General features: G+C 45.8%; 1 protein-coding gene across 1 annotated transcript in view; it reads right to left on the reverse strand.

Annotated features, from left to right (window-relative positions):
* Positions 1-10,901, reverse strand: part of bace2 (beta-secretase 2) — a 79,954-nt gene extending 69,053 nt beyond the window's left edge. Inside the window, exon 1 of the mRNA XM_038801469.1 lies at positions 10,641-10,901. Coding sequence (XP_038657397.1) covers positions 10,641-10,901 — 261 coding nt within the window. The remainder of the gene's footprint in view (positions 1-10,640) is intronic.
* Positions 10,902-11,107: the final 206 nt, after the last annotated feature.

An 11,107-nucleotide genomic window follows, 5' to 3' on the forward strand; every position in this document is an offset into this window, starting at 1 on the left:
CCTTCCTGCGAATGCTGTGGGGTGTTCGGATCTCTTCTGCCTGCACTTATTCAATCCTTCTACGGGGTCACCTCTATTGTACCCGATGGCATCTAAAATGGCAGTGTGCATCTCCTCTAGGCTGCCTCCTGCCACGTTTTGTGGGTCGGGGAGGGCTGCTACTACGCTCTGGTCTAAGCTCAGCACGGTGAGCTTAACCTGCTCTCTCTCATCCAGGCCGTACATGGTAGCCTGCTGTTTTACTTTAGCGAAAAACTGGTGGGGGTCTGCAGTGGGGAGGAACGGAGTGATCTTTTCACAAGCGTCCCTTAGCTGGGTTACTGTTAAAGGGGTGGTGTAAGTTATGTCTGGGGCGCCTTCTGATTCGGCTTTCCTCTGTGTGGTTACGGGATTCATGGGTGCGGTTATGATCTGAGCTGGGGGGGGTTGGGGTGCCTGTCGTTTCTGCTGAGCTGCTGGCGCACATGTTCCCTGAACATAACGCTGCGCTGTCTCGCTTAATTCCTGCCAATCTGGGGCATTTTCCCCATCTAACTGAGCTCCAAAGGTGCTTTGGAAGCCATTCTGCACCGAAAGCAGAGATTGCAGTTCCGCAATCTGTTTCCTGCATTTCGCGTGGTCAACTGTGCTTTGTCTTTGTTCGGTCGTTGCAGCGTGGAGTGCTCTCAAAGCTGCTTTGAGATCGGAACATTGCCTCTGCAATGCCTCCACCTGCTTTTCCGATTCCTGTCTTATCAGAACGGCACGTTGCACGTCCTGATAGGCTTTCTCATACTGGGTCTGGGAACTGCTCAGATGAGCTAGACAAGACTGGTGAGCCCTCTTGGCATCATCCACCTCTCTATCCTTCTCTGCCAACTTCCCTTTGAGATCCAGGTTCTCCTTCTCGACGTCCCTGACATCGACCTTACTCATCCTATTCCTCTCTTCTAAATCTGTCCTGATAACCTCCTCTGCGCCTCGCAACTGTGCCAAGCAGGACACAATCGCCATCGGCTTGCGTGCTTTACCTAAATTCTTTTTGTGTATTTGAGAGAGGTTCTCCCACCAAGTATGACCTATACTCCCGGGACCTGTCTCCTCATTTGCACAAAACTCTTTCCAAAGGGGTCATCCCTTTCCCTGCAGATATTTGCGGAGTTCCAGCTCCCACGTGGGACACTGGCCTACTCTGTTACTGCTGCTGGTCGCTGCGACCACAAACTTTGCTGGATCCATCAGACGTTCCATTGCCTGCATGGCCATTTCCTCTGACTCTCTTTTTATAATTTGGAACAGGGGGTTGCTGGGGTGGTGTTTCGAAAAAAGGGTACGGCTTACGCTATTTTCCGATCACAAAACTACCGAAAGTTTGTCGCAACAAAAAGCTTCCAGTTTTACCTTACAGCCCTGTTAGTACGCATGCACTAAAACACACTTCCGAATTTCGCTTATTATTTTGAACACCTTGAATACTTGTGATCTCTTTCTTTCTCTGCAATTTGGAGTTCTAATTCAAATTTCAGGGTCCTGGACACTGTGGTGTTTCCACTTACAACAGGGTCCCGGCGGATGTCGCCACTAAATGTTGCACGTTTTACTATGGGCGTAAAACGCGTTTATTGGAGTGTATTAACACGCCTCCGAGTTCGACGTGTGCTTAACACTACTAGGCTCTGTTCTATGTAATTATTTAGCTCTGGAGTCGCCAGTTGCCGTATAGGCAACGTCACAAGTATTCCAAGGTCAAGTTCAAAGTAATAAAGATGATACACCGATTAGTAAAGTTCAAACGATCAATATTTATTATACAGTTATAATAAATACTCATGCACACACTAAGAGACTAAGCTATAACTAAACTTTAGCAAACAGAATACTTATCTAACAGGAACAGGCAAGGTCAGAGAACGAGGCCTTCGTCCTGGTCTGGCACTGCAGCCTTCAGCAAGCGTTCTGGTACTTGGGAGTCTAGTGGGCTTGGATCGCGTAGCGAGCGTTGAACTTACGGTTTCGGCGGCTGGTGCTCAACGGCTGGAGTCAGGATGCAAGATGTCAGTCAGAGCCGGAGCACGGATTTAACAGACCGGGGCTCTGTGGGGGATTTGCTTTTATACCCCTCTCTCATGTCCTTGCCCCCTTCTAGGCGGGCTCTACCTTTCGGTACCGATTGGAACGTTTCCAAACGGCTACCTTCGAAATCCTCCAATGCGGGGCTTTCCTCGATGTTGGGGGGGGTGGTTTCGATATTTGTTACTCTGGTGCCATCCTGTCTACTCCACCAATTAACTGCTACATTGAGATGGAAATGTTGCCATTGTTTGTGTCTGGATCTGGGCTGCCTCATCAGGATGTTAAGCGCTTTGCCATTAACACCTTTGCTTGGAGATCTGCACCTGGCCAGAAAACTGGTTTGCTGTTTGCAAAATGCTAATTAGTTGAGAGCAGGCTGTCTGTTCTTACTAAACAGGCTTTCCCTGCTGCCTTCCATTTTAGTTTGGCTCAGTGTCCATTTTGCGTGGCCAGCATGGCTACAGCGGTCAGGCATATTAAACAGCCAGGGGCAACTATTGGTAGGCGAGAATGACCAGATTCAGCAATTATTGAGTCAGGAGGAATTACATTGCCATAATAGACATCCATGTATATGATGGAGTGCAGACAGGCAGTGATTGACACACAGGATGACCAGTGAACACACAGAACACAGCAGCCAATCACCAGACAGGACACGACCACTATAAAGCCAGAGGGCACCTGTTTTTCCGTTCTCTCGGGATCCAGCCTCTGAGACAGCCAGAGCTCGTGAGCAGCAGCTAGTACAAACACCGTGTGGTAGTCAGTCAGTCTGGTCAGGTTAGCCTTAGGTCTCCAGTCAAGTCAGCATAGTGTCAACCCACAGTTAAGCATGTAATATAGTTTAGATGTTGAATAAAATCGTGTTGCATCTCATCAAGTGTTGGAACACTGTCTCTCTCTCTCCACACTGCATCAAACGCAGTCCACATAGACCCAGCCTACCCAACACATCAATCACCTTCCCACCCCTTTCCAGAAACAGCCCCATCTAGACCTGGGTAACTCGTCCGCACCCTCCCTCCATGAGCTACAGTCACTTGCACAGTACCCACACCTCAAACCCCTCCCAAGAAGCTGGCAAGGTGACCAGTGGAGAAATATAGGCAAGAGTCACATCCATTGGAGAGGAGGGGCGGGGAAAGGAGCAGAAGTGAAATGTTGTGGACGAGGATGAGATTTTTAAAACATGGATCAAGAGCAAATTAATTCCCCTTTGTGGTTTTAAATTCTCTTTTTGTCAAGTCCTTTTTGTTTGCTTCAGTCATTGTTTCACTGGCTGCTGTTGGATCTTCCGCTCAGGGCTTCATTTGACCAGACCGTTGCTGGCGTTCAAAGATTGATACAGGCTAAAAGGCCAATCAGTCCATTGCCTCCCCCAATGCTTATTTATCTTCAGGTATCCAGTTTATTTTAAACTCTGCAAGTGAGTTCTCATCTTGCTCCCTCTCTCCCCAGATTCCCATCAGGAGATCAAGCTGTGGGAAGAATGTGCCACAAATTGGTTTGACCTCCCTAATCCTGTGGTCACCAGCAAGCCTGGCACTCGAACAGACCCCGGAACCTCGACAGACTCCGAGGAACCTCAAACAGCAGCAAATGTAGGAATTCAGACAGATATTGCAGGAGGACGGGCACCCATGAAAGAGGTTTCTACAAGAGGTCGGCATTTTTCAGACATGGTTCAATTGGCAGCACTCTCGTTTTGGAGTTAGGGATAGGTATGGAGTTAGGGGTAGTTTATAAGTCGCATTCAAGAGACTCAAGCACAGAATCTCGGCAGACGTTCGCCGATCCAGCACTGTAGTAATGCTGCAGTGTCAAAAAGGGCCATCTTTCAGATGAGGCACTGAATTGAGGTCCTCTCTATCGGGCACAAATGAGCAAAAGGTACCATTCAAAAATAAGTCAGTGTCCTGGACAACATGCATCATTCAAATCAACAGCACGACAACCATTGGCTATTATATTATTGTTTGAGAGAGCCTGCTGGGTTCAATACCTTTATGCAATTATATAGGGCATTGGTGAGGCCACACCTGGAGTATTGTGTGCAGGTTTGGTTTCCTTATCCGGGGAAGGCTGTTCTTGCTATGGAGGGAGTGTAATGAACGTTTACCAGGCTGATTTTGGGGATGGCGGGACTGTCATATGAGGAGTGACTAAGTCGGATAGGATTATATTCATTGGAGTTCAGAAGAGTGAGAGGGGATCTCATCGAAACTTACAAAATTCAGGATAGATTCAGAAAGAATGTTCCCGATGGTGGGGGAGTCCTGAACTCGGGGTCATAGTTTGAGGATAGTGGGTAAACCTTTTAGGACAGAATCGAGGAGACATTTCTTCATCCAGAGAGCGGTGAATCTGTGGTATTCACTACAACAGAAAGTAGTTGAGGCCAAAATGTTGTGTAATTTCAAGAAGGAATTAGATATGGCTTTGGGGCTAAAGGGATCAGGAATGGGGGGGGGGGGGGGAACAAGGTGGGATCAGGATATGGAACTTGATGATCAGCAATTATCATAATGAATGGCGGAGCAAGCTCGAAGGGCCGAATGGCCTCCTCCTGCTTCTACATTCAAACAGTGATTACACTTCCAAAGTACTTCATCGGATGCAAAGAACTTGGAGAAGTCCTGAAATTGTGAAAGGCACTTAATTAAATGTAGCGGTTTTGTCTGGGAATCCAACCCCATCTGCTGTGAAGCCGTGACTCTACGTGTCCATAGTAACACCAACTCTAATCTATGCCAGCGAGACATGGAAGAGAGCAGCAAGTGCGGGACATTTATCACCAGTTTTGCCCATGCAAGGTGCTGGGCATTACATGGAGGTGCCACAGAGGACGGTGGGATATCATGAGAGAGACACAACCGAGACTGACAGGACAGGTATTCCACCTTCCAGAAGTATGCTCCACCTCACCGGCAGTGCAACAGACACCAAAAGCTGGAAAAAGAAGACGGGGGTGGCCAAAGATGACCTGGCAAAGTGTAAGTAAGGCGAGCCTTCAAGAATAAAACCCCACCTGGAATGGAGAAAGAGACATTGTGATGGACCAGGGCTAGTGGTGGAGTCTTCCTTACGGAGCTAAAGTAAGATCTTCAGAAAGGAGGCAAGAAAACTGAGGGATTTTGGCCAGGGGTGGAAGGAAATATCCCTCAAGAGGAACACTATCTGGGTTCGGTACCAGTGTACAAAAAAAAACTACTTTTACTGGCTAGCCTTCAAGAATTGTGGTCCTTGGTCAATTTGCCCGGATTTCACAAAGCATCAAAAAGCTCCGACCCAGAACAATCAGACGTGCAGCCGGTCAGTCAGATAATATATGGAGGAGTTGCCAGCTCTTTTTTCTTTGCAAAATACTGCTATTCTTTTTGCTTCTGGAATTACTTTTGTCAGCAGCAGCTTTGACTTAACGTTGCACAGAAAATAATTCCATCAGGAGGCGGCAAAGACAAGAGACGGGTCTGTGAAGCACACTGTTAGAATCCGAGTCACATGGGGAAGACACCCACAGTCAGCACTCTGGGTCACATGGAACCATGTGAGGTACCCTGGAGCCCTGAAGTCTAGCTTTCACGCAGAGAAAGAAGATGTATTTAAGGTGGAATTGGAACCTAGAAATCTTAATTCAGGCATGTGTGTCAAGGGATACAGATACAATGCAGATCATACTACAATTTAACCAAATTTCCCCGTTGTTGCTCATGGTGAATCAGAGATTACGTGTTGCTGACTCGTCTCTTATGATAACGTTCACATGATTAGTCAAAGGAATCATTTGGCTTCAGTTAAAGCTTATTTAATTCAACAACTTTAATTCGTACATAATGCTTTCAATGCTGCCAAGGTGGTTCACAAGCGTTATCCGAAAACTTTTAACACTGTGCCACATGCAAGGAGACATTAGGATTGGGAAAGATGGAGATTAACAAGCAGTCTTAAAAGTCAGAGAAAGAGATGGAGGCGTGGAAAAATTTAATGCAAGTTCAGGCTTAGAGCAGGTTGGAGGCATCACTGATGGATCTATAATTGCTTCATCTTTTTCAAAATGGGGACTACACTCGTCTACTTCCAATCAACTGACACCTCTTCTAACATCATTACTGTTCATCACTAAATACCATCTATTCAGAATCTTTTGTTTCTTTTTAGAACTTTGATGCTTCATTGCAATTCTGTGAAGTGTCTTAGGGGAGATGTTTCGATATAAATGTTGCGTGAATCTGTAATGGCCTGCCTGGTTTACATTTGAAGATAATAATAATAATATTATATTATAATTATTATATTATTATTCAATTTACTTGGGCTGCCTCTCGCAATGGCACGATACTGGTATAATTCCTTCAGATACATAGAATCATAGAATCCCTACAGTGCAGAAGGAGGCCATTCAGCCTATTAAGTCTGCACTGACCTATGGAAAGAGCAACCTACCTCAGACCAAATCCCCATCCTATCCCTGTAACCCAGTAACTCCACCAAATCTTATCTTTACTATTGTCACAAGTAGGCATACATTAACACTGCAATGAAGTTACTGTGAAAATCTCCCAGTCACCACATTCCGGTACCTGTTCGGGTACACAGAAGGAGAATTCAGAATGTCCAATTCACCTAGCCTGCACTTCTTTTGGGCCTTCTGGGAGGAAACCGGAGCGCCCGGCGGAAGCCCACGCAGACATGGGGAGAGCGTGCAGACTCCGCACAGATAGTCACCCAAGTGGGAATCGAACCCGAAACCCTGGCGCTGTGAAACAACAGTGGTAACCACTGTACACTCAGGGGCAATTTAGCATGGCCAATCTACCCAACCTGTACAGCTTTGGATTGTGGGAGGAAACCAGAGCACACGGAGGAAACCCACGCACACACGGGGAGAAAGTGCAAACTCCAGTCACCCAAAGTCAGGATTGAACTAGTTTCCCTGGTGCTGTGATGCAGCAGTGCTAATCACTGTGCAATCCTACAACGCAATGGTCAGCAGGAATATTGACTTTGTATTCATCATCAGTTCTAAATTTGTTTATATTTTTGCCCCATAAGTCCCTCCCATCATTGCAAGGTTCAGAAATATTGCTTCTCTGTTAATCAATTGTGGGTCATGTTTGTTCAGTTTTAGTTAATTGGTTTGGGTATGCATTTCTTCTGCATTTTTGGCAATACACCTTAAAAAAAGTATCCCTCTCTCCTATGTTTGTCAAGGAATAGTACTGAAAATGCATCCCACTAATCCTTTACCAGAACGGTAAACAATTTCTGCCAGATTATTTGCATTAGTCATCCCTCAATCAGCTATTTACATTTATAATTCATCAGCTCAAGCTTCTCATAAAGTCCCTCACCCAGGGCAAAAATATTACAAAGGAGGAAGAAAAGAGGATCCAGCTTGATTTTTCCTACCTTTCCTGAGCAACCCGTTCAGCACACAAGATATTAGTTAGAATCTAAGTGCAGCCGAAACCGAACAAATTCGCTTAAATTTGAACTCTTATTTTTTTTTCCAGATTCTGCCAATCCTACAGCTTCATAAGATTGAAACTTGGCTAATGTTTTAGTGAAAGTCTATTTTGAGTTGAGATGGAGAAAAAAAAATCCCTATGCACTGAAATAATAGTTTTGAAATGCGATCGGTGTCTCATTGTTCATGAATAGAATGTCACCAATATTAAACAAGGATATTCCAGTGTTGCAACAACTAACGTGTCAGAAAAAACATGCTGTTCATTTGTTAATATAACAAACAGTTGCTTGTAGTTTAGAATGTCAACTCGCTTTATTTTTATAAAGTGTGCTACCCATCATAAGTGGACACATTTGCGAGTCTGCTTTTCTTAAGAATCATTCACATTTTTCACATGGACATCCCACACTAAATGGCAGATTTATATAGGGCGGATTACATTGTCACAACCGGCAACACATTACATGCAGGGTGAAGTAGGCAGGGTGAAGCAGGAGAACAGGAGTTCCATTGAAACGAGTTAGCATGTTCAGTGGAGCAGGTACAAGGATAGCCGAAAAGATAATACTTCAAAATCACTTTTGGGATATGGGGCAAGCCGAATTTCTCAGGCAGGGGACTGGCCAAGTCATCATATCATTATGGGCTACATCACGGTATCAGTGGTTAGCACTGTTGCTTCACAGCGCCAGGGACCGGGGTTCGATTGCCAGCTTGGGTCACTGTCTTTGTGGAGTCTGCACATTCTGTGTGTGCCTGAGTGAGTTTCCTCCGGGTGCTCCGGTTTCCTCCCACAAGTCCCGAAAGGCATGCTCGTTAGGTGAATTGGACATTCTGAATTCTCCCTCTGTGTACCCAAACGTGGCGACTAGGGGATTTTCACAGTAACTTCACTGCAGTGTTGATGTAAGCCTACTTGTGACAATAATAAGGATTATTATAGGCTACACACTGCCTAGCACAGAGCCCCAGGCTAAAACACAAATCAAAACTCTCAACAATTGACCTGCAGCCAACAGATGGCACACTCCCTAAGTGTTAGGTTAATGCAGCACGGAGGTGAATATCCCAGAGGACAGTTCTTTCCAAATCTCCCAGACTAACACAAATCTAAGCAGAACAAACTGGGAAATAAAGAAACAAAGAAAAAAAGAGCAAAGAAAAATTACAGCACAGGAACAGGCCCTTCGGCCCTCCAAGCCTGTGCCGATCCAGATCCTCTATCTAAAACAGTCACCCATTTTCTAAGGATCTGTATCCCTCTGCTCCCTGGCCCATTCATGTATCTGTCTAAATACATCTTAAATGACGCTATCGTGCCTGCCTCTACCACCTCCGCCGGCAATGCATTCCAGGCACCCACCACCCTCTGTGTAAAGAACTTTGCACACACATCTCCCTTAAACTTTTCCCCTCTCACCTTGAACTCGTGACCTCTAGTAATCGAGTGCCCCACTCTGGGAAAAGGCTTCTTACTATCCACCCTGTCTATCCTCTCATGATTTTATAGACCTCAATGAGGTCCCCCCTTAACCTTAGTCTTTCTAATGAAAATAATCCTAATCTAAATCAATCTCTCTTCATAGCTAGCACCCTCCATACCAGGCAACATCCTGGTGAACCTCCTCTGCACCTTCTCCAATGCATCCACATCCTTTCGGTAATGTGGCGACCAGACCTGTACACAGTATTGCAAATGTGGCCGAACCAAAGTCTTATACAACTGTAACATGACCTGCCAACCCTTGTACTAAATACCCTTTCCGATGAAGGAAAGCATGCCGTCTGCCTTCTTGACCACTCTATCGACCTGCGCAGTCACCTTCAGGGTACAATGGACCTGAACACTCAGATCTCTCTGTACATCAATTTTCCCCAGGGCTTTGTCATTTACCGTATAGAAAAATACAGGGCTAGATTTTGCTGGATTGAGGGGTCTCGTATTGTTAAACCTGAACATGCCTAAACAAGTCTATCCTTTTTTTTAATTTTGTCAAGAAATGTTGCCGAAGTGAGAGCTGATAACAGCCATCAGAAGTCACGGTGAACCAATGAAGCAACTTAATCTTCTTAACCACTTAACCAGTGAGAATTAAGAAATAAACAGAGGAAGGGCTGAGGGTGAGAAAGGAGAGCAGATTAATTCAGAGATGGGGAGGAAATGTAAAAAAAATGAAATTTTGGCGATTTTTAAACATACCCGGAAACAATTCACAGAAAGGAATGAACCTCCACACCCGATTGTTCACATTCTGGGCAAGATAAGTCATTAACAAATCACATTTATAGTATGAGGTGGCAGAGTGGTTACTCCTGCTGCCTCAGTGCCAAGGGCCCAGGTTCAATTTCAGCTTTGGGTGAGTGACTCTGTGGAGTCTGCACGTTCTCCCAGTGTCTGCGGGGGGTTTCCTCTGGGTGCTCCAGTTCCCTCCCACAGTCCAAAGATGTGCGGGTTAGCTGGACTGGCCATCATAAATTGCCCCAAAGCGTCGAAAAGGTTAGGTGGGTTACAGGAATGGGATCAGGGCACAGGCTTTGGCAGGCTACTCTTTCCAAGGGCTGGTGCAGACCCAATGGGCTGAATGGCCTCCTTCTGCACTTTAGAGATTCTAAGTTTCTGCAGCATTAAAAGATGCACCACTATTAATGACGAAACATAACTGTGGCGAGTTTAGTGGCAAATTACGGTGCAAACGCAGAGCCAGCTGGGGGTAGCTCCTTGTGCAGGCAGGGCAGGCCTAGTGGCCTCCCTTCTGCACCCTATAATTTGTGATTCGGAGTCTAATTAGCAAATGGTACAAAAACCACCACCAATTTGTGGCACTTCACAATCCATGAGCTGGAGAAGAGGGGGGAATAGACCACTGCCTGTTGACTGGTTGGGGTATAAATCTGTATTTGGGATTACCAGCATCTGATCCAATAAATGCAACTAGCCCGGGGGGGGTCAGAAATTGGACAGTGTTAATAGGAGAGCTCAAGAGGTTTAAACACATTTTGCCACTCTAAACATCAGTACAAATTGAGCAACTTTTGTGCTGTTGAAAAGAAAACGTTCTTTCACAAATAACCCCTTTAAAACGAGCAAAATAAAAAAATAAGCAGCATTTCTCACCTTCTGTGGCGGCGTGCCGATGAGCATTTCCAGATAGTAGCCTCTGCCGATATCTCCCTTCAGGTTGTTGAGCATGTTTAGGAAACTGACAGCCCCGGCAGGCTGCGAGGCGAGAGACATGACCCCCGCCACTGCGCTCCGCCGGTCCAGCAGCAACTCTGCCGAGCCGTTGTAAGAGGAGATCTTCAGGGGGAGAAGAATATAGGCTGGGCAAACCCCAGCCACCCACAGGAACAACAGCAACCTCGCAAAGAGCTCCATTTCAGCCCCCCCTCCTAAAACCTCTCAAACCCACCCCAGTCCCCCGTTCACCCTGGTTAAACCCTCTGCGCCGCCTAATTTTACTATCTCATCTTGATATTCCGGGTTATTGAAATTATCTCATTGTGGCTTTTTTTTCCTCCTCCCTTCCAAATATATATATATTTTTAAAAAAATAACTTTTACCTACTTTAAAACAAAACAAG

The sequence above is a fragment of the Scyliorhinus canicula genome, chromosome 7, assembly GCF_902713615.1.
Source record: "Scyliorhinus canicula chromosome 7, sScyCan1.1, whole genome shotgun sequence".
Classification (NCBI taxonomy): domain Eukaryota; kingdom Metazoa; phylum Chordata; class Chondrichthyes; order Carcharhiniformes; family Scyliorhinidae; genus Scyliorhinus; species Scyliorhinus canicula.